Source organism: Mustelus asterias, chromosome 12, assembly GCF_964213995.1.
Source record: "Mustelus asterias chromosome 12, sMusAst1.hap1.1, whole genome shotgun sequence".
Classification (NCBI taxonomy): Eukaryota; Metazoa; Chordata; class Chondrichthyes; order Carcharhiniformes; family Triakidae; genus Mustelus; species Mustelus asterias.
Genome location: NC_135812.1, coordinates 52,432,535 through 52,457,194, shown reverse-complemented (window position 1 = coordinate 52,457,194; position 24,660 = coordinate 52,432,535). Strand labels below are relative to the sequence as shown.

Here is a 24,660-nt window from a genome sequence, read left to right as displayed (position 1 = left end):
GGAGGGACTGGACGATTATGTTTTGCTGATTGGCCATGTGACTTGGATATGTTGATTGATGGCACTCAGTGTATGAAAATGTTGTTTCCTCTGGCTGCAGAGGTCTTGAACAAGGAGTGAAAGTCCCATGATCCAGGTAGGCCATTTAGGACTGAGATGTGGAGACGTTTCTTCACTCAGAATGCTGAACCTGTGGAGGTCAACTCACTGAATATATTTAAGAAGGAAATAGAATTCTCGACTCTAAAGATGTCAAGGGGTATGGGGAGAGTGCTGGTGTACAGCATTGAGACAGAGGATCAGCTATGACCACGTTGAATGACGGCTTGAAGGACGGAACGGCCTATTCCTGCTTCGTGTTTTGATGTTAAAGATTCTATATCTATTAATCATTTAACTGATCTGTTTAGAATTCAGAATTACTATAGGTAGTAAACATCAATCATAATCCAAGTCCTGACATTTAAATTTTGTGCTATTAAATAATCTACATGAAGTATGATTTGACTAGTGCCATACAAAAGAGACAGTTTGATATTTAAAGTCTTTTGTTTGCGTACTGTGAACTGTCACAATGTATATACTACTTCATTGCTATTGCAACTTTTTAAGAAATGAAATTATGTTTTTATGACTAGCTATTAAACTAATGTTGTGGTCAAGCATCTCCAAACCTGGCATTGAATCGAAGTGCTGAAATTAGTTGTCCAACTGTTTGAATGGAGATCAGTCATAAGGAAACCTCCAAATGTTAACAGTCATCCGGGCAGTTAGAGAGGGTTGTTGGCCTCCATTTTCATTTCCGTTTGACCAAGGTTCAGATTAAAGTGCACAGAGCTGAACATGATTCTTGGTTTGCTGCAGGTAGACTTAAACAGTCACAACCAAAAAAAGTTGTACATAAGCAATGTTTTTCCTGCATTGAGGTCTCCTGTGTAAGGCACTTTTTTGTTAGCTACCTTGTATGATGCTAGGTTTAGTTCATTGCTCCCTGCGTAATCTACTTTCCAGTTCTAAAGTTAACTTCCAGCTCACAGTATATACTTTGTGTGAGCTGTTGCTGGCACTACACTCTTGCTGGCCTCAAAACCTTTCTTTTAACAATGTATGAAAAAGGTAATTTAGTAAACATAGGTTGTTAAGTATCGGAGAGTGTCTGAAACACTCTATGTCGCTGCAGCTGTAATTTAGACATGTAAGAACAGCTGAATCAAATAGACAGAGGTACTAAAATATCTGGATGAAAATTCTCTTTGACTGTTAGATACTTCCACATCGACTTGGACGTGTATTTTTATTGCATGGGAATATCGGGAGTGTGTTCAGTTTAGTTAATGGGTTCTTCTTCAATCTATTACAGAGCAGATGAAATTGAAATGATCATGACAGATCTGGAAAGAGCCAATCAGGTAACAAATTTTCAGCGTTTCGGCTAATGATTTGATTCTTACAGCTGACAATCACCTGGCCCCCGATCGACCCCCTCTCACCTCACCCATCTTCATCCCCACCTCTTCTCGCATCTCACCTACCTCCACCCCGCCTCCCCTCACACCTCACCCACCCCCACCCCATCCCACCTCCCCTCGCATCTCACCCACCTCCACCCCACCTCCCCTCACAACTCACCCACCTCACCCCAACTCCTTTCACACCACACCCACCTCACCTCCCTTCTCACCCACCCCGCCTCCCCTCTCACCTCACCCACCTCCACCCCACTTCCCTTCACACCTCATCCACCTCCAACCCACCTCCCTTCACACGTCACCCACCCCACCCCCCCCTTACCTCACCCACCTCCACCCCACCTCCCCTCACACCTCACCCACCCCTACTCCACCCTACCTCCCCTCGCAACTCACTGTCCCATCCCACCACCTCCCCTGCACCTCCTGCCCTGACGCTGCCTCCCCTCATCCCCCTTTGCATCTCATTTCCCTTCCCTCATACCAACTCTCTCCCCCTTCCTTTCTCTGTACCCTCACCAATACCATTCCTGGCACCTCATCCCACCACCTGCTCCCTTTATTCCTCCGCCCTTCCCGTAATCTCTCCACCTTCTCTCATCATCCCTCCATTTCATCCCCTCATCCCTCCACCCTCTCCCATTGCACCTCCCCACTCTCTCCCTTCTCCTACCATTATTCTTCTCCTTGCCCCCCCCTCCCCCTACCCGTCCCATCCTCTTTCTCCCAATCCCTCATCTTCCACCCCTCACGTGCCCCCTACCCTTCAGTCCTGTGTCAAAAAGTCCCTTTTGGACTCATCTGTGAAAAAGAAATTGAATAAAAGAATCTCGTTGCACTTGTTTTTGTTCTGTCTCAAAAACTCACTGAGCTGCAACATTAATATCAGCAGGGATTCCTTGCTCCTGGCGTTAAATTACTGTCATAATCACTCAATTATTTCCTCCTTGTACTGTTTAAAATGAATATCCATCACTTTCAGTATTTTCTTTTTACATTTATTAGGTTGACTGTTAAGGAAAATCTGTTATAAGCACTGATGCAGAAATTGATTAATGGGCCTATATAATTTGTCAGCTGTTGAATGAATATGTTTTGTTTTTCTTCCCTTTCCCTCAGAGGACAGAGGTGGTTCAAAGAGAGGCAGAGACCTTACGTGAGCAACTTTCCTCAGCTAACAAATCCCTGCAGCTGGCCACTCAGATCCAGAAAGCTCCTGATGTGGTAAGATATTAAAGAAGGTGAACTAAATGAAGGGTTGACTGATGAACACGTTTTTCACTTCAGGGCTGTCTTATCCACTTTCCAACTGTTTACCTATTAATTTTAGGTCAATTTTCTACATTGATGATCAACCAACCAATGATGGTTGTGCACTTGAACTGATTTGGAAAAGGTGGTAACTAGATTAAGATGCAACAGAAAATGATGAGGCTGTGCTAATGACACAAACTTCCACGTGGGATAATGTGCCTTTATGTTCTGTTCGCATCAATCTGGTAAAAATGTGATGAAAGAACTGAGTTGTGTAAGAAACTGCTGTGCATGATCCTGATGTCGTCTTTTCTAGTTTTTGGACATATAATGATGACACTCCATGTAATTGTCAGACACAAGCTGCTTGGTCTGACTTTCTTCACTACATTTTTCTAAACCATATTATGTCAAACTTCCAAATAAATCTTTTACAAAAACATTATTCACTACATGATGAATGAATCTTCATCTTAAAATGAAATGATCAGAAATGTATCATTTGAGCTTTTTTCGTATTCAGCAAATAACCAAACAGCATTGCCGATAAAAACTACTTTACAAAGGCACCTTTCTTGCTCGAGCATTACAAAGACACTCTCTCCCTCGCCTCTAGTACTGCAGAGACCTATTCAAGATTGACGTTTTGCACTTCAACAGAACTGGGACAAATGGTCTTGTGAGGAGGTTAATTGGTTCTGTAAGTGAGGGTTTAAATTAGGTTGATAGTGGTCTGGGCATCTGCATGAAGCATTCGAGAGGATCAACAACAACAAAAACTCGTATTTATATAGCATCTTTAATGTAATGAAATGCCCAAGTCACTTCACAGGAATATTATAAAGCAGAATTTGACATCAAGCCACACAAGATGATATTAGTGCAGATTATCAAAAGTTAAATAAGAAAAGATAGAACTTAAAGAGCTTTTTAAGGAAAGAGAGGGAGAGAGACAGAGAGGCGGGGGTGAATTTCAGAGCTTAGGACAAGGCCACAAATAGTGAAGTACGTGAAGCAATTAAAATCGAGGATGTCAAGAGTCCAAAAATAAATGAGTGTAGGTATCTCAGAGGCTTGTGGAGATGATAGAGAGGGGCAAGGCCGTGGGAAGATGTGAAAACAAGGATGTAAATTTTTAATTTGAGGCGTTGTTTGATCAGGGACCATTGTGGGTCAGGGAGTACAGGGGTGATGGATGAATGGGACTCAACCAGTAAGGTCTCAGGCAACAGAATTTTGGATGACCTCAAGTTTATAGAATAAAATGTTGGAGACCAGCCAGAAATACATTGGAATAGTTAAGTCTGGAGGTAACACAGCCACGGTGAGAATCGTAGCGGCAAGTGAGCCAAGATATGGGCAGATTCGGATGTTACAGAGGTAGAAATCAGCAGTCTTGGCAATGCCACAAATACGTGGTCAGACACTCATTTCAGAGTCAAATATCACACCAAGGTTGAAAACAGTCTGGCTCAGCATTTCACAGTTGGTAGCTCAGGAACAGAGTTTATAGTGCGGGCGTGTGACAGTGGTTTCTGTCTTTCCTGTCTTTAACTGGAGGAATTTTCTGCTCACCCAGTACTGGATGTTGGACAAGCAGTCTCATGATTTAACAAGCAATGGAAGTGTTGAAGGAAGTGATTGTGAGGTGGAGCTTGGTGTCATCAGTGTACATGTGAAAACTGATGCTGTATTTTTGGATGCCATCAAGGGCAGCATGTATTTGAGTAGTGGGTGCAGCAGACAGACTGCAAAACTAGGAAGAGAAACTATTGCATGTGATCCGTGTTAATAGAATTGAACCAGTTGAGTACAATCCCATCCAGCTGAACCGAATGGAAAACTGTTGGGAGGATAGTGTGGCCAACTATGTCAAAATTCAAAATACTCATAAGACCATAAAAAATAGGAGCAGAATTAGGCTACTCAGCCCATCAAGTCTGCTCCGCCATTCAATCATGGCTGACATTTTTCTCATCCCCATTCTCCTGCCTTTTCCCCATAACCCCTGATCTCCTTATTAATCAAGAACCTATCTCTGTCTTCAAGAAACTCAATGACCTGGCCTCCACAGCTTTCTGTGGCAAAGAGTTCCACTGATTCACCACTCTCTGGCTGAAGAAATTCCTCCTCATCTCTGTTTTAAAGGATTGTCCCTTTAGCCTGAGGTTGTGCCCTCTGGTTCTAGTTCTTCCTACAAGTAGAAACATCCACTCTATCCAGGCCTCGCAGTATCCTGTAAGTTTCAATAAGATCCCCTCTCATCCTTCTAAACTCCAACAAATACAGACCCAAAGTCCTCAACCATTCCTCATACGACAAGCTCTTCATTCCAGGGATCATTCTCATGAACCTCCTCTGGACAGCCTTCAAGGCCAGCACATCTTTCCTTGGATATTGGACCCAAAACTGCTCACAATACTCCAAATGGGGTCTGACCAGAGCCTTATACAGCCTCAGAAGTACATCCCTGCTATTGTATTCTAGCCCTCTCGACATGAATGCGAACATTGCATTGCCTTCCTCAAAATAAAAGAGGGAGCTTTAATGATGGGCAGCTTCCTCCAGGCTCAGGTGATGCTTGGAGCGTGTCTGTCCAAGAGGCTGGGCTGTCTTGAGGTGTCACCGACTCCTAGCCCCTCCCCAATGAGGAAGGCAAAGTTACTTTTGTCATAGTCACATTGGATGTCATCACAGACTTCAATAAGAGCAGTTTTGGGACTATAACCTGCTTAGAGGGATTCTGGCATAATTTTGCCGAGGACTGTCTTCCAACACCTTTATTTACAACGGAATTGGTGTCCTCTGGAGCTCCATTCTTCACCAACAGAAACATTTTCTCTCTATCTACTCTGTAGAATGGACGCTTAATATTTCTGGCTAAAATATACTCAGGAAAGATAAGAGAGGAGAAGAGGAATGGCAGTATGATCAAAGATACTATTGCATTAATCGACAAATGACAATATTCTTGAAGTTTCAAGCACAGAATCTATTTCATAGAAATGAACTATTTGTTTGGAATTAAGGAACAGTCGAGGGGAGTAGCAGTAACGCTGTTGGGTGTATACTAATGGGCCATCAAATAGTGAGAAGAAGATAGAAGAACAAATGTGTAGGCAAATTTCAGAAAGGTACAAGAACTACAGTGGAATTTTATTATCCTATTTTATTCTGGGTTTGTAACAGTGTAAGCGGAGAAGGTGGGGAGGAACTCATGAATCGCAAGACAGTGCTCCTGATCAGTATGTTTCTTATCCAACAAGAAAGGAAACAGTGCTGGATCTCATTCTGGGGAATAAAGTGGGACTAATGTATTAGGTTTTGGTGGAAGAGCTTTTGGGAAGTAGCAAACACGTGTGATTACATTGAACACAGCTTTGGAAAAGGACCAGAAAAAAATTTCTGAATTTTAAAGTTATTTATAAGTGTCACAAGTAGACTTACATTAACACTGCAATGAAGTTACTGTGAAAATCCCCTAGTTGCCACACTCCAGCGCCTGTTCAGGTTCACTTTATAGAACCTTAGGCTGCACTTGGAATATAATGTTCAATTCTAGTCGCCACACTACCAGAAGGATGTGGAAGCTTTGGCGAGGGTATAGAAAAGATTTACCAGGATGTTGCCTGGTATGGAGGGCATTAGCTATGAGGAGAGGTTGGAGAAACTTGGTTTGTTCTCACTGGAACGACGGAGGTTGAGGGGCGACCTGATAGAAGTCTACAAGATTATGAGAGGCATGGACAGAGTGGATAGTCTGGCTTTTTCCCAGGGTGGAAGAGTCAATTACTAGGGGGCATAGGTTTAAAGATGTACGAGGCAGATTTTTTACACAGAGGGTGGTGGGTGCCTGGAACTCGTTGTCGGGGGAGGTAGTGGAAGTGGATACGGTAGTGACTTTTAAGGGGCGTCTTGACAAAGTACATGAATAGGATTTGAATAGAGGGATATGATCCCCGGAAGGGTAGGGGGTTTTGGTTCAGTCGGGCAGCATGGTCAGTGCAGGCTTGGAGGGCAAAAGGGCCTGTACCTGTGCTGTAATTTTCTTTGTTCACTGAGGGAGAAATTAGCACAGCCAGTGCGCCCAAGTAGCATGTCTTTTGGACTGTGGGAGGAAACTGGAGCACCCAGAGGAAACCCACGCAGATACAGGGAGAACATGCAGACTCCACACAGACAGTGACCCAAGTCTGGAATCGAACCCGGGTCCCTGGTGCTGTGAGGCAGCAGTGCTAACCACTATGTCACCCTTCAAACATGAGAATACTTAATTGAAGGAAGGTGACCATCGGAGAGTTGCAAAGGGATTTGGACAGATAGTTCAAATTAGCAGGTAAAACAGGAGATTACCAATGAGAGACTTGCAAATAGGAGTGAGCTTGATTTGTATGTATTCCCATGAGGTGGACGGGCAGGGCATCCAAAATTGCAGATTCATGGACAACTAATGATACAAAGATTAAAATGGACCTGTGATAAAAGTCACATCCATCGTTTTCAAGAGGAATAAGATATAGGATGTACTGGGAAGAACTGAAGAAATATATATGAGACTAGATTAGTGGCTCACATAAAAGAGAGCCCAAAGATATTTTATGAACATATAAATAGTTAGAAGATGGTCAGGGGATTGATGGAACAAATTGGGGGCTTTTGGGGTGGTAATTGCCTGATTGTACGTGTCCTGCTTTTTGTGGATAAGTCTTATCTGGGCAATTTTCCACATTAACGGGTAGATGCCAGTGTTGTAGCTGTACTGGAAGAACTTAGCTAGGGACATTGTTAGCACTGGAGCACAAGTCTTCTGTGATACTGTTGGGATATTGTCAGGGCCTGTAGCTTTTGCTGCATCTAGTGCATTTAACCATTTTGAAATCATGTGGAATAAATTGAATTGGCTGAACACTGGCATCTGTGATGCTAGAAACCTGAGGATGAGGCTGAGATAGATCATCTACTCATTACTTTTGGCTGAGAATGAATCAGTACACAAACACTCGATATATGATGCTGATCTCACCTTATCTCTTACAGTCCAAAAATAATCTCTCAAAACCTACAGGACCATCATAGAAATACACATGAAACCCACAAGATGTTGAAAACAATCCTTTCATCCTTATAGGGGAACCTACAGCCCCTCTGGCATAAACAAAAGGTTGGAATGTCTCACACCTGATAGCACTGAACCAGCATTCATAAAACAAAAATATGTTCAGAATTATTTTTCTCATGGATTTTCTGCCAAACTGCTGCAGTGTCTCACACTGTTTTTGTGCTAGGTATTCACTCCAGCTCAGTATCACCAGTCACTCCTTTACGCAGGACTCATGATCTGGAGTGTACCTTCCCAATATCTCAATAAAGAATACACCAGCTATTGGCATATATCATGTGTTGCAATATGATTTCTCCTTGACAGATGATGGATTAAAACAGCCATACCAATTTGAGTTCCAGGGTTTGAACTTAAAAAGTATTTTTGTTTGCATAAGATGGTTATAGGAATACACAGTTTAATAAAGTAAACCTTTCGCCACATAGCAACAGTGCTGCAACTCATTTTCTATCTGAGCATGACGTCAAACAAAGAACACTTACTGTAGCTGACATTAAATTAACTTCTGACTAAGCACATGCTTTTAAAATACAGAACACGGTATGGCCACTGACTGCAAAGTTTCTGCTGCTGACTCCATCCTGCTTTTGCTGAGCACTGTTGCTGTCGATCTGTGAGATGATGGCCAGAATTTTATCGCCCCACTCGTCACGGAAATCGGAGCAGGCGAGAGGCAAACCTTGAAAAGGTCCACTGACCTCATGCAGGATTTTACGGTTCGGGATGAGCGACACTGTAAAATCCCACCCGATATCTCTACCCATTGACCAGACTTGTTAATTACAGAGGACACCAGCCATTCAGTGACTCTGTCCTCTTTTCAAAGAAGTCAGAAATAAATGTTTGTCAAAATCACTATCCCAAGCTGGGGTGAACTATCCTTTAAATTGTGACTTGAGGTTTAGTGCCTTGCTTTGTGAATTGCATGGAATGTCCTCTTAAACTGCTGCATAATTGGGACAATGGAGCCACCTCCAACAATAACACAAGATATCTGCAAATGTAAATGATGGTTCCCTCGCATGATGAATCAGTAAACGTTTTAAACTGTGTATGGTTAGTTATGAAAAACTTGTTCTTCTCCCAAACAGCTGTCTGCTCTGAATTGTTAGCTGCGGCTGGCCAGAGTACTTTGTGTGATCTATTTTGTTAACGCTATATATATATACTGATTATAATAATACTGAAGCATATGTTAAAAACTTCAGTACAGACAAAGTTGATTTTGCCACAATATTCCACATTTTGGAGTGATACCTTTCCTCTCTTCTCTATAGAAGTTAGCTTTGTTGGGAGAAAACTATCTTTCAAAGAAACCAGGGTTCTGCACTGCAGCATTAAACACTGATATGCACCAAACCCCCCACACATTCCCCACAACAGATGTCTCAAACATAAAACATACAAAGGAGATGTGATAAAACAAATGTGCAAGACAAAGAGATGGTGCGAAAATAGATTGGTGGCAACACAAAAAGAAGTCCATAGATCTGCAGGCACATTAACAGTTGAAGGGTTGTCCAAGCATTGTGTGGCCAGTTAGGAATCAAATGGAGGCAGGTTGTGGAGGCAGAAAAGATGGCTGAGCTACTGATTAATATTGCATCATTGTTTATCAAAGAAAATGGCTGTGCTGAACCCATGGTAAGCCAGGGAGTTGCTGGCATACTGAAAAAAGTACAGCACAGGAACAGGCCCTTCAGTCTTCCAAGCCTGTGCTTAAAAAAAATGGGTGAGATGAAAGAAACATCGAGCAGAGGTTCTGGAAGGGTTTGTGGTGCTTAAAGTGGAAGTTGGTCAGTCTCGATGGGATGCTGCTGCTGAAGAAAGAAAGGATAGTAATTGCAGATGAGCTGACCACAATCTTCCAGTCCTCCTTTCTAACACAGGTGGTGCTAAAGGATTGGCAGTTTGCAAATGTTAAGAGTTTGTCGAAAAGGGGAAAAAGTTTAACCTGATAATCGCAGGCCAAACACTTCAATGAAAACAAAATGCTGCAGATGCTGCTGAAATAAAAACAGAAAATGCTGGAAATGTATAGCAGGTCTAGCAGTACCTGTGAAGAGAGAAAGACAGTTAACATCTCTATGGGCAGCACGGTGGCACAGTGCTTAGCACTGCTGCCTCACAGTTCCAGGGACCTGGGTTCAATTCCCGGCTTGGGTCACTATCTACAAAGAACAGTACAGCACAGGAAACAGGCCCTTCGGCCCTCCAAGCCTGTGCCGCTCCTTGGTCCAACTAGACCAATCGTTTGTATCCCTCCATTCCCAGGCAGCTCATGTGACTATCCAGACAAGGAGAGCATGTTTTCCCCATGTCTGCGTGGGTTTCCTCCGTTTGCTCCGGTTTCCTCTCATTGTCCAAAGATGTGCGGGTTAGGTTGATTGGCCATGTAATTGTTCCTCAGTGTCAGGGGGATTAGCAGGATAAATACGTGGGGTTACGGGCATAGGGTTTGGGTGAGATTAATGACGGTGCAGGTTTGATGGGGCGAATGGCCTCCTTCTGCACTGTAGGAATTTTATAATTCAAACGCATTTCTGGAAAGCTACTTACAAAACATGTGTTCTGGGTCCTGTTTAATAGGAACAAGCTATCGAAGTGCTAACACGATCAAGTCTGGAAGTTGAACTGGCTGCAAAAGACCGTGAGATAATGCAATTAGTTGAAGATGTGCAGAGGTTGCAGGCAAACCTGACCAAGCTCCGTGAGTCCTCAGCAAGTCAGGTCTCACAACTAGAACAGCAGCTCAGTGCAAAGAACAGCACGCTCAAAGTAAGAGAACATTCTCAATTTTTAATTATAGGTTTCATTAAATTAACGTACTCGTGATAGCAGATTTCAGACCTTTTTTTTAATCATGTAATTTTTGAAGCATGTGTAATTTCTTGCCTTACTTGCATGTTCTGGGGTTACATTTCTTATAAATTGAAAAGACATTGAATCATTTGAGCAATTGGGTAGGCTCCTGTGTATCAGTGTGGGGTATAGCGAGTAGGTGATTCAGAGCTTCATTGCTAAGGAGAGCAAATAACTGACAGGAATTTAAAGAATTTGCAGAGCAGGTAGGAAACTATGTAAACTTTATGTTATTTCAACCAAACCTACAAGATAGATGGTCTTTAACAAGGTGGGATGATGACTATATGATTAAAATGGAAATTCATTTGAATAAGGTTTTTGATCTGATCAGAAGTTATACCCATCTGGTGATGAATTCTGCACAATGTTACATTTTGTACTGTACTATTTTTAAATTGCATTTTTAAATGTTTTTGTTACATTTTATAAATCATTCTGTTTGTTTTGAAGCAACTAGAGGAAAAGCTGAAAGGGCAGTCTGACTATGAAGAGGTTAAAAAAGAGCTGAGGTGAGTGTTGATTGAAGATGTAGGTTCTGTTTTCCCTACATCTTAAAAATCATGAATTTAGCATGAAAGTTGAGTTGTCGTTCACTTGTATTTCTCGAAACTACTTGGCTTATTTTCCTCTCCCAATGTTATGGAATCAGACCTTCCTGTATACACAGATATTCATGATGTGGAGATGCCGGCGTTGGACTGGGGTAAACACAGTAAGAAGTTTAACAACACCAGGTTAAAGTCCAACAGGTTTATTTGGTAGCAAAAGCCACACAAGCTTTCGGAGCTCTAAGCCCCTTCTTCAGGTGAGTGGGAATTCTGTTCACAAACAGAGCTTATAAAGACACAGACTCAATTTACATGAATAATGGTTGGAATGCGAATACTTACAACTAATCAAGTCTTTAAGAAACAAAACAATGTGAGTGGAGAGAGCATCAAGACAGGCTAAAAAGATGTGTATTGTCTCCAGACAAGACAGCCAGTGAAATTCTGCAGGTCCGATATTCGGGTAAGCGTTCTCCAAGGCGGCCTTCGCGACACACGACAGCGCAGAGTCGCTGAGCAGAAACTGATAGCCAAGTTCCGCACACACGAGGACTGCCTCAACCGGGATATTGGGTTCATGTCACACTATTTGTAACTCCCACAGTTGCGTGGACCTGCAGAGTTTCACTGGCTGTCTTGTCTGGAGACAATACACATCTTTTTAGCCTGTCTTGATGCTCTCTCCACTCACATTGTTTTGTTTCTTAAAGACTTGATTAGTTGTAAGTATTCGCATTCTAACCATTATTCATGTAAATTGAGTCTGTGTCTTTATAAGCTCTGTTTGTGAACAGAATTCCCACTCACCTGAAGAAGGGGCTTAGAGCTCCGAAAGCTTGTGTGGCTTTTGCTTCCAAATAAACCTGTTGGACTTTAACCTGGTGTTGTTAAACTTCTTACACAGATATTGCCATAGTTCTGTACCTTGAAGATCTCCCAGGATACTTGAGGGGTGTGAGGTGGCATCACTCCTCCATTGATCCCCGAGATCCAACACAGATGGCTTGGCTAACAAATGAGTATCTGTCTTCTAGGGAGCCCTGAAGGTGAATGTTGGTCAAAGGTGGGATTTGATTTGGATTGTTCTCATCAGGAGAACAGAAAGCTGCTGGATCATTTCCTGAAAATGTCGTTTATTAATATTTTCAATAGGAATTTGTTCTTGTGGTTCTTTCTTCTGCCTTTGATGCTAGTTCTATCAGATGTGCATATTTTCCAGAGGGTCAGATGAGTCACTATCCAAAATTGTAAAACTATTATTATCTGATTAATTATATTGCCATCGCTATAGAATTATAGAATCATTGAAGAAGGCCATTTGACCATCATGTCTGTGCCAGCTCTTTGAAAAGAGCTATAGGATTAGCTCCACTCTATTGTTCTTTTTCCAATTGCTTCAAAAAGTTTTATATTTCCAGTATATATATCCAATTACTTTTTAAATCTATTTTCACTATCCTTAAGGCAGATACTATCCTTAAGAGAAAAAAAATCTAACTGACACATTCATCAGAATGGACAATGCTATTTTAAAGATGGTTTGAAGTAGTATTTACCTTCACAAATATTTTTTTCTCACCATAATCCATTTATTTTTTTTACTGAAGAGTTTCAGAAGCTGAGACATGAGAGGTTTACGTTTATTTAAAAAATGAATCTGAACATAAGTAGCAATTGCTTCTGATCCCCAGTATACACTGAAGTTGTGATAGACAGAAGTCCAGACAGTCCAGAAGTAAAAATTAATCATTTTAATTTCAGTTCAAAGAACTTCGCCTATTAATTTATTGCAAGTGAAGTGAATTGACATCTGACATTTCATGGATTATTTTAGTTAGACTGAGGATTTCAACTAAAGGCTTTGAACAGTATTTTGACAAACGTAGCAATTTACTTAAACTAACACTTGTCAGCATTTTACAATTGTCATGCACAGAAGTCTTAAGATGGAGTATGGAAATTCTCAAGCACGCAACACCTTTCTCTGTCATGTTACCACTCATTTTGTTCTCAAACCTGGTTGCTGAAGTATGAATGCTCTTACAAGGTGTTCTGCTTTCACTATGATTATATAGCATCACTCGCCCTTTGGTTTAGCAAAGTTACTCTTCTTATACAAGCAGTTCACTTTCCAGAAGTTAGTTGGTATGTGCTGGCCTATCAAGCTGTCATTGTGGTCTTTCGTTATGATATTGCAGCCAAGTTTGCTGATGACACAAAGATAGATGGGAAAACAAGTTGTGAGGAGACACAGATGAGTGGGCAGAAGTTTGACAGATTGAATATAATGTGGGCAAAATGTGAGTTTGTCCACTTTGGTGTGAAGAATAGGAAATCAGAATATTATTTGAATGGAGAGAAATGGCAGAGTGCTGCAGTACAAAAGGATTTTGGGTGTCCTCAGACATGAATCACAAAATGTTGGTATGCAGGCACAGCAAATAATTAGAGAGGCAAATGGAATGGTTAGCCTTTATTGCAAGAGGAATAGAGCATAAAAGTAGGGAAGTCTTGCTACCACTATGTAGGGCATTGATCAGACCGCACTTGGAGTACTTTGTACAGTTTTGGCCTCCTCATTTAAAGAAGGATATATTTGCAATAGAAGCAGTTCAGAGAAGGTTCACTGGGCTAATTCCTGGGAGGATAGACTCTGTTTTATGAGGAAAGGTTGAGCAGGTTGGATCTATTCGCACTGGAGTTTAGAAGAATGAAAAGTGATCTTATGAAAACATATGAGATTCTGAGGGGCTTGCAAAGTTGGATATTGAGCATGGCGAACCAAAATGGAGAAGGTTCATTTGGGAAGGCACCAAGCACGTCACGAGACTTTGTCAGCAACTTGCAGAAGCATAGTTGGAGGGAGCGCACAAACCTCCAAACAACTCATCTTCTCAAATCTTGAAACACCAATTGCCCCGCATGTTGCAGAGCCTGCACAATGTGCATTGGATGTACAAACCATTAAATTGGAGTAGAAACAAGTCATCCACAATCCCGTGAAACTGCCTAAGAAACGAGAACTGAGAAACAGTATTCCCTTATGATGGAATCTAGAACTGGGGGCACAGTTTAAAAAGGGACTCTTCTGTTAAGACAGAGTTGAAGAGGAATTTCTTTATGCAGATATTTGGAATTCTCTTCCCCAAGATGCAAGGTTTTGGATATATTCAAGGCTGAGTAGACAGATTTAGCAGGGAGTCATGGTTTTGGGCAGCCGAGGTTGGGTGTGCCATTGAAAGAATGCGGAGCTAAGTCCACAGTCAGATCAGCCTTCACCTTATTCAGTGGCAGAGAAGGCTTGAGAGGCTAATTGTGTTCCTATTTCTTTACTGTAATGAGTAATCAGTTGAACTAATCCGGCAAAACTCTAAATACTTTAAAGAAATTTAAAGTTCATTGGAGCAATTTAACTATTTAATCATATTCTTTCTTTCTGACTATTTGTATAGCTTCAATCTACCTGTGTACTCTAGTTGAAGAGATGATTTTAGTGTTTTACCCGACACCTTCATGTCTTTTGTCATTTAAGCTCTCCTGTCTTGCATCCTATCACAGATCTTCCCTTTTGTTCTTTTTCCTACCCCCTCACCCCCATTTTATTTTGAACTGATTGCATTTCTAACCTTTCTCAGTTCTGATTAAAGATCTTTGGCCTGAAATGCTAACTCTCTTTCTCTGTCTACAGATCTGCTGAGTATTTTCCAGTGTTGTCTGTTTCATTTTACGCAAATTAGATTTTGATGATTGCCTTTCGCATTGTTGCTGTTAAATCCAAGATTTAGTGTGAGTTTATCATCGAAAACAATCCCTACAGTGCAAAGAAGGCCATTCAGCCCATCGAGCCTGCACCAACGACAATCCTACCCAGGCCCTAACCCCATAACCCCATGTATTTAACCTGCTAATCCCCCTGACACTAAAGGGCAATTTAGCCTGACCAATCAACCTGACCTGCACATCTTTGGACTGTGGGAGGAAACCGGAACACCTGGAGGAAACCCACGCAGACAAGGGGAGAATGTGCAAACTCCGCACAGACAGTGGCCCAAGACCGGAATCGAACCCAGGTCCCTGGCGCTGTGAGGCAGCGGTGCTAACCGAGCCACCCAAATTTATATTACTTTTGGAATTAATTAGCATTAACAGCAACATCGTACATTGTCTTTAATGTGGTAAACTGTTGCAGGTCACTTCACAAGAGCGATATTACAAAACATTTGACACCAAGCCAGATAAGGGGTTATAAGGACAGGTGATCAAAGATTTAGCCAAGGAAGTAGATTTTAAGCAGTGTCTTAAGGAGAGTAGTTAGAGATGTTTAAATGAGTTAATGGGGCGGCACGGTAGCACAGTGGTTAGCACTGCTGCTTCACAGCTCCAGGGACCTGGGTTCGATTCCCGGCTCGGGTCACTGTCTGTGTGGAGTTTGCACATTCTCCTCGTGTCTGCGTGGGTTTCCTCCGGGTGCTCCGGTTTCCTCTCACAGTCCAAAAATGTGCGGGTTAGGTTGATTGGCCATGTTAAAATTGCCCCTTAGTGTCCTGGGATGCGTAGATTAGAGGGATTAGCGGGTAGAATATGTAGGGATATGGGGGTAGGGCCTGGGTGGGATTGTGGTCGGTGCAGACTCGATGGGCCGAATGGCCTCTTTCTGTACTGTAGGGTTTCTATGATTTCTATGATTAACACATTGTATTTCCTGTGAGGAAGGTTTGACGAGTCCCGTCAAACTCTTTTGGAGCTGCAGTCCAATTCTGTTTCATTGGAACACTTTATTAACCAAACTGTGTGGGCTGTATGAGAATTGAATAAATGACTGAGCAGATGTTCCTTTTACAGTGTTGATGCCGTAATTGCAAGATGGTCAAAATAATGTTTATGGAAAGTTGTCAATGTGCAGAGTAAACATTTAAAAATATGTACTTTTCACTATCAAAATCTGTCCCCATTTTTATTTTTACCTGGCATCTAGCCAGACCAAATCTTAGGTTGGTGCTTAGTTGACTGTAAATTTTTATAGTGCACAACAACAACTTACATTTATATGTAACTTTTAATTTAGTAAAACATCCCATGGTGATTCACAGGAGCATAGATAGTGTTTTCTCTTTAAATTTACATTTCAAGGGGATTGCATTTGAAGCCTTAATTTGGTCCCAAATTTGGTAAATTTGTTTTGGATGATAGTTTGGATGAAAGTTGGCACGGTAGCACAGTGGTTAGCACTGCTGCTTCGCAGCTCCAGGGACCTGGGTTCGAATCCAGGCTTGGGTCACTGTCTGTGTGGAGTTTGCACATTCTCCTCTTGTCTGCGTGGTTTCCTCCAGGTGCTCCGGTTTCCTCCCACAGTCCAAAGATGTGCGGGTTAGGTTGATTGGCCATGCTAAAAAAAATTGCCCTTAGTGTCCTGAGATGCGTAGGTTAGAGGGATTAGTGGGTCAATATGTAGGGATATGGGGGTAGGGCCTGGGTGGGATTGTGTCGGTGCAGACTCGATGGGCCGAATGGCCTCTTTCTGTACTGTAGGGTTTCTATGATTTCCATGATGACTATATATAGATTGGTTCCTTCTTTATTTGCCATAGTCATGTTCTGATTAGAATATGCAGAAATGGTATCTTTTTATTTTAACAAATAATTCATTGCCGATTGAGACAGTTCAGTTGTAAATGATCTGACATGAATAACCCCTAAAGCATTTAAAGCTTCACAATCAGCACAGGGGGGCTTGAAAGCTTTTGACAGCTTAAAATGTTGCATTCTTATTAACCTTTATATTTGCCCTCTGAAAACCCTTATGGAATTGCATATGGAGCAACTTGGTTGGTTTTTTAACATTATTTTGCAGCTCGAATAGTTATGTTGAAATTAAAAGCTTTTATTGTAACATGGTACGGTGATGATATTGACGGTCATATTTCTTCTGTTCTGTGTATTAACACCTGGAAGTGCATATATTGCTCCTAGTATCCTGGATAATGTAATGGAATGTTTGCAGCTGAATACTAAACAATAAATGCAACCCAATTTTCTCCTTATTTCCAGTATCCTGAAGTCGATGGAATTTGTAGCATCAGAAGGAACTGGATCACAGGTAGGTTTGATTGGAATCTAATAATTTTCTGTACTTGATGTATAAATTCCAATTTTTCATAAGGAATGTTGTAAAATAAAATGGAGGTGATATGTAGATGGTATCTATCAATATAATGTATTATGGTAAATTCTGAAGTTCTTCAGTCAGTAATTGATTTGAAACTTTAAGCATTCTGGACATGTATCTCTCTGCAGTTTTTATAAGCCGCATGGATTTTATTTGCTTTATTAAGATGACTTTAGGTCTCCATCATAGATGGGTGTATCTCAGTCAATTCCCCGTTATTGTTAAAGACAGTTAACCTGGGGCACTGCAGATGTATAAACAGTTCCCATTAAATAATACATGTGCCAAATAAAAAGTTCATTGCAATCATTTCACAAAACATGCAAATATTGTGAACTGTGATGAGAGTAGTGATAGCCATCAAGAGAGCATTGGTTGGTGAAATGGGCAGACTTGTGGCAGATGAAATTTAATGTCAAGAAGCGTCAAGTGGTACTTTTTGGTAGGAAGGATGAGAGGTAATATGAAATAAAGGACACAATTCAAATGGGGTGTCCAACAGAGATTTCACAGGAATATATGAGCACAAATGTTTGAAATGGCAGGGCGGATTTAAAAACTATTTAAAAGGCATCATGGAGGTATAAATAGAGGCTTGGAATACAAAAGCAAGGAAGTTATGATGCACCACCACAAAACTGTTTCAGCCTCAACTGAAGTATTTTACCCAATTCTTTAAGAAGGGATGTGAAGGTTTTAGAGAGGGCACAGAAATACTTTACAAGGATAGTTTCATGGATGAGGGACTTCTATTATGTGAATGGATTGGAAAAGCTGCATTCTCCATGGAGAAGAGAAGATTGAGAGGAGATTTGATAGAGGTGTTCAAAATCAGGAAGGGTCCATGCAGAGCAAATAAAGAGAAACAGTTCCCATTGATGGGAAGGTCTAGAGTCAGAGGACACTGATTGCAGGCGATTGGCAAAAGAACCAACAACAGCATGAGGAAAAATGATTTTAGTCAGAAGAATGGTTAGGATCTGGAATGTATTACTTGAGAGCGTGATGGAGGCACATGCAAAAGAAAATTTGATGCACCTGAAGAGAAAATATTTGCAGGTCTTTAGAGAAAAGGCAGGCTATCGGACTAGCTAAGTTGCTCTTGCAGAGACCTGACTTGGACAAGATGGACCAAATGGCCTCCTCCCTGTGCTGTAACCATTCAGTGATTCATTTTAGTGACCAGTCATATAACTTACCGCTGAATTTGAGTTTTGCCGATAACTTTCCAATATTTTAGTTGTTTGTTTGCACTGGTATTTAAAAAAGGAAAACATTGATTCATTATTGCAGAAAAGGCTGTAACTAGAGTAATTTGCAATCATATCTAAGAATGTAATGTTACAGTGTGAGAAAGCTTGGGAAATTTACAGCAAACTGATCTAATAAACAGTTTTGCATTTGAAAGCTGTGCAGAAACCAAGTAATCGTAAGGAGTTGGTATTGAGTTGCAGATCATATATGTATGTCGTACATGGATTTTTAAAAAAAAACCTAATTCTCTTCCAATTACAGTAATTTGAAAGCATAACTTTAGGGTTGTCTTTACATGTCTGGCACCTGTATGCGCAGTACCTTTACCATTACTGACACATGCTTTGTACCTATCACTAGTATTTATAGTAACTCATTGAAGTGTAATATGAATATGCTCATCACTCAGCTTTGAGTGTTCCTTAACTTAAATGCTAGGTCAAACTGACAGGAGGGAATTATAAATCCCTCAAGTTGAATATTATGCCTTTAAATGCTAATGGTAAGCTGTATTTTCTTTACAAGTTCTACTTTTGCAGATTGATCTTTTGCACCTGAACAGATGAATTCTTTGTTTTACCCCTCACATGTCTAGAACATAAACTGAGAATGTAAGGTGCTTTTTCATTGCTTTGAACAGAATTTCAAGGGCTAGTCTGGGGACAGAAATCTGTGGGAGACACTGGCATCTTTAGATTGTGGGGGTCAATTTGTTACATGAGCTATACATCTTGAGCTAGGTTGATGAGAGGTATGTGTTCGGAGACAATTAGATCATGGGATTCCAGTTCTCCTCATTTACTGTTCTTCCTACAAGCATTAAAATTACAGCAACAGCTTTTGTTACATGGTCAGACTTCGGGGTTTTTGTGCAATTTTTAAGGATTTATGATCAGTAAGAAATTACTTTAATTGCTGGTAAGATATGATCTGCAGAGAACATCTTGATATTTAAAGTAATTTATCAAAAAAGTAGGAAGCTCTTGTAAACCTCTGCATTAATGCATAATTTATAATGCAGTATAAATAGTGCATAGCATTTTGCCATTACAATAATATTACATTGGATAGTTCATTTCTTAATGTAAAAGCCATAATCTTGCATGTCAGCCATCAAATGTAGTATAAAATTGGTGTTAAATCGAATAGTATTTAATCATCATTGAATTTTTTGAATCAAATTGCATTAACCCTTTTTCTTTTCCAAATCTGAAATTTGTGATGGTGCTTGAATTGATTGTAAACCTTCATGGACTTTGGATTTTCTGTATCATGTCTGTAAAAATAGGTGAATCCTTTGATGGTGGGTTTACAAACCCCTTACCTACCCACGCACAAACCTGTAAGCCCCTTCTTCCCCTGCCAGATTCGCTGGTGAATAGAATTCAGGTAAAAGCAACCCTAGCTGGAGACTGATTTTGGGGATTGAAACAAAAATTAGCTTTCCTAGGATATGAATGTAATCTATTTGATTACAACGGGATAATACAAAGGTTACTTGGGAATGGGTTAAAAGTCTTCCCCTCTTGGACTGTAAGATAACATTGCTTGTCATATTCTCACTGTGGTTTGCATTGCTGAGTATTGTGCATATTGTTAGAATAGCCATTTTTTATGGGAGTGGGGAAGAGAGCAGAAATGTTGTTCCTTTGCCAGAAAGCTTGAGCAGAAATTGAGATTGTTTTGTAAAATTATTCTTTGTCTGTCAAAGGAGATTATGCATTAGTTCCTTCATAATGAGATAATGCACATTTCAACATAAATTGCATTTCAGCCTGTGTTTGTCAATAAACAAGATGATTTGCCAGTCACTTTAATACAACAGTCTGCCTTTAAAGGATTTCTCTACTAAAAGAGGTTGCCTTGGGCTACATGTCTGCCGTTAATTTTGATTCTCAATGAATCCTTGATTAAGCAAGATAACTATAAAATATCACACATTTAACATTAAATAAATCTGACTACATGACTGTTGTTTTATCAGGACACATCCAAAACCCTAGAGGTACTTCTGCTGGAGAAGAACCGCTCATTGCAATCTGAAAATGCAACTCTGCGTATCACCAACAGTGACCTTAGTGGTAGGTCTTTGCGTTTGCAGCTTATATTGCTGTGTTTGGGGAATGTGAGAAACAGATCCTGAGATCAAAGCCTGCAGTAGTGCATGGCAACAAGATTAATGTGTGTTACTCCCTCCTAAAGCACTAAATTGTGTGTTTGTGTACTTGTACAGACTGGGTAATAGGAAGAAGCTTTCAGACCTTGGAGACAGCCGTTTAAAAAAAGACCAGATTTTGCCTGAATTTTATCTTGATGCATTTGAGTATATAAGCTGTGTTTTTTCTCATTGGTTTATGCCTAAGTATATATTCAATAGCGATTACAGTATTTAATTAAATATAATTAATGTCATTTTGTATTGCTGCAGCTATCTCTCTGGGTAGAGTTTTGTATCTGTTAAACTGTTAAACATTGCCTGTCAGTGGCACTTAGACAAGGGAAATGTTTGATATGGGCTGCTTAAATGCTTGTCAGGGATTCTCCAGGCTGCCATTTACAAGAAAGGTACAAACAACAAATGCATGACATCTGTCTTTGGGGGCTAGTCTGGCATATTGAAATTTGACCAGTTGCGTCAGCTGAAAGCCCTTTTTAAACCTGCAATTTTGGGCTAAAGTTTGCTTTTTTTTATGGTTTTACTTTTCACTCCCCCATAATGCATTGTGTTTGACCTTTCTTGTAGGGTCAGCTGGGAGAATTGGGAAAGACCGACCTGAGAGTCTGCGCCCTTCGACCTCACCATCTTCCCCTCCCTCTAAGTTGCTGCGCAACGCGAATGAGCAGGCTTCCAGTGCTAACGGTACGCACCAATTCTCACCGACGGTTTTAGGTCAAGATTTTTTCAACTCATCATTGACAAGCTCCCCGTTCCCCCTGGCCTCTGCAGGGAAATTTGCACTTAACTCACTTCTTCAGCGGCAGCTAATGCAGTCCTTCTACACCAAGGCAATGCAGGATGCGGGAAGCACAACCATGCTTTTTCCAACAGGTCCCTACAGCACAAATTCCATATCATCGCCAAGCCCCATCCAGCAGAGCTCTGACCTAAATGGAATGATCCCTTCACCCAGCCAGTCAGAGAGCGCTGGAAGCATATCTGAGGGTGAAGAGCTGGACACAGCAGAAATTGCACGGCAAGTTAAAGAGCAGCTGATCAAGCACAATATTGGCCAACGGATATTTGGACATTATGTACTGGGGTTGTCTCAAGGCTCTGTAAGTGAGATACTGGCCAGACCCAAACCATGGAATAAGCTGACTGTTCGAGGGAAGGAGCCTTTTCACAAGATGAAGCAGTTCCTGTCCGATGAACAGAACATTCTGGCCCTGCGGAGCATCCAGGGCAGGCAAAGAGGTGGGTGATGGATTTAACTTCCTTCCTTCTAAATATCTTAAAGAAACATTATTCCTACAGTTGTCCTATCTTTCATGGACAAAGTATTACTTAAAAATGATCTTGGGCCATCTATTATTCTGGTATTGGCTGTACTAAATAGAGGAGGAGGAAGCGGAAAACACGACGAATGCCTCTTTATGGCTGCTCCCCTGGTAGGTCAGTAAATAACTGCAGTGCCTGGTTTGGTACTATACCATATGCAGAAAGATGGTCCCTGGTCAATTCTGAGATAGCTGATCTCGGGGTGGAGTTAACAATTAGTCTCACTAGCTATTGGCAGAGAAGCTGGACAATAACAACCAGGATTCCTATGTTTGTCGAGTTACATAAGAAATAGGAGCAGGAATAGACCATACAGCCGGCCCCTCAAGGATGCCCTGTCATTTTGTACATTCGTGGCTGATATTTAGTGTCAACTTCACTTTTCCGCACACTTTATATATCCTTTGATTCCTGAGAACCTAAAAATATGTCTCTCTCAGCCTGAGATAGATTCAATGATGGAGCATCCAAACTCTCCAAAGTAGCGAATTCCAAAGACTCAGAATTCTTTTGAGTGAAGAAATTTCTCCTCATCTCAATCTTAAATGATCCTCCCCTATCCTGAGACTGTGTGTCCATGTTCTTGATTCCCCATGAAGTGGAGATGCCAGCGTTGGACTGGGGTAAGCACAGTAAGAAGTCTCACAACACCAGGTTAAAATCCAACAGGTTTATTTGGTAACACAAGCTTTCGGAGCACTGCCCCTTCATCAAACAGGGCATATATAGACACAAACTCAATTTACAAGATAATGTTTGGAATGCAAGTCTTTACAGGTAATCAAGTCTTAAAGGTACAGACAATGTGAGCGGAGAGAGAGTTAAGCACAGGTTGAAGAGGTGTGTATTGTCTCAAGCCAGGATAGTTAGTGGCCTTCACGATACACGACAACGCAGAATCGCCGAGCAGAAACTGATAGCCAAGTTCCTCACACGAGGACGGCCTCAACAGGATCTTGGGTTCATGTCACACTATCTGTAACCCCCCACGGTTTGCCTGGGCTTGCAAAATCTCACTAACTGTCCTGGCTGGAGACAATACACACCTCTTCAACCTGTGCTTAACTCTCTCTCCATTCACATTGTCTGTACCTTTAAGACTTGATTACCTGTAAAGACTCGCATTCCAACCATTATCTTGTAAATTGAGTTTGTGTCTATATAGGTTTATTCTCACTGGAGCGACGGAGGTTGAGGGGAGACCTGATAGAAGCCTACAAGATTATGAGAGGCATGGACAGAGTGGATAGTCAGAAGCTTTTTCCCAGGGTAGAAGAGTCAATTAGTAGGGGGCATAGGTTTAAGGTGCGAAGGGCAGGGTTTAAAAGAGATGTACAAGGCAGATTTTGTACACAGAGGATGGTGGGTGCCTGGAATTCGTTGCCGGGGGAGGTAGTGGAAGCGGATATGGTAGTGACTTTTCAGGGGCATCTTGACAAATACGTGAATAGGATGGGAATAGAGGGATATGGTCCCCGGAAGGGTAGGGGGTTTTAGTTAAGTCGGGCAGCATGGTCGGTGCAGGCTTGGAGGGCCGAAGGGCCTGTTCCTTTGCTGTAATTTCCTTTGTTCTTTGTTTCATATGCCCTGTTTGTGAACACAACTCCCACTCACCTGATGAAGGGGCAGTGCTCCGAAAACTTGTGCTACCAAATAAACCTGTTGGACTTTAACCTGGTATTGTGAGACTTCTTACTTGATTCCCCAGCCAGGGGAACTCGGTACCTACCCAGTCAGAATCTTGAATGTTCCAATAAGGTCCTCTCTCATCCTTTTAAGCTCCAAAGAATAGACATCCAATTTACTTAGCCTTGGCATCGGACAAACATCTCATCATAGAAACCAATCTAATGAACCCCTGCTGTACTGCCGCCAATGCAAGTACATCACAGAACTGAGCCACAATTGTTTAAGCTCACACATAAGGTGTGCTAAATGTGCTTGAAGCCTCCCCAGTCATGAGTTAGCAGCTACTGTGGTTGAAGGAAGAATACCATATGAAAATTGGTGTTATTACAGAAAGAGAACACTGCATACTTAAAAATCAAAACAAAGAACCTGGCTGCTTACAGAATATCTAACAGAATCTCTGACAGATTCAGAAATTAAATTTGACTTTGAATATGGCAACTCAAAATTTTAATAGGGCTACTAAAAGGAATACTGTGTCTTTAGGTTGTTATATTGATCTTGCAATGTGATTTTAGTTTGCAAAATATTTTACTTCCATCCATCAGCATTGTCATTTTAATACCTTTTCAGAATGGATGTTTTCTTGCAGAGTTGACTTTTGGCAGTTGTATTTCCTTTCAATACTGCAAGCTTTTGAGATCTTCTCCGTATATATTACCCAAACCTCCCTGGCACATTTGAATTAATTGTGCTGTGCACTCGACACACCCATCACAACCAACCTGAGACCTTTTCTGGTGCTGGGGTACATCTCACCTTGAAATAGATTTACAAAATTAAAATGGAAAACT

General features: G+C 41.2%; 1 protein-coding gene across 9 annotated transcripts in view; it reads left to right on the top strand.

The window, feature by feature from the left end:
- Positions 1–24,660, top strand: part of LOC144501444 (protein CASP-like) — a 779,365-nt gene that overhangs the window by 424,803 nt on the left and 329,902 nt on the right. For 7 of the 9 annotated variants that reach the window (XM_078225209.1, XM_078225206.1, XM_078225208.1 and 4 more), the window contains exons 9-15: positions 1,361–1,409; positions 2,589–2,693; positions 10,435–10,623; positions 11,161–11,219; positions 17,307–17,355; positions 20,663–20,759; positions 21,422–22,093. In XM_078225209.1, coding sequence (XP_078081335.1) covers positions 1,361–1,409; positions 2,589–2,693; positions 10,435–10,623; positions 11,161–11,219; positions 17,307–17,355; positions 20,663–20,759; positions 21,422–22,093 — 1,220 coding nt within the window. The remainder of the gene's footprint in view (positions 1–1,360; positions 1,410–2,588; positions 2,694–10,434; positions 10,624–11,160; positions 11,220–17,306; positions 17,356–20,662; positions 20,760–21,421; positions 22,094–24,660) is intronic. The other 2 variants (XM_078225211.1, XM_078225210.1) reach the window with 1 other exon arrangement.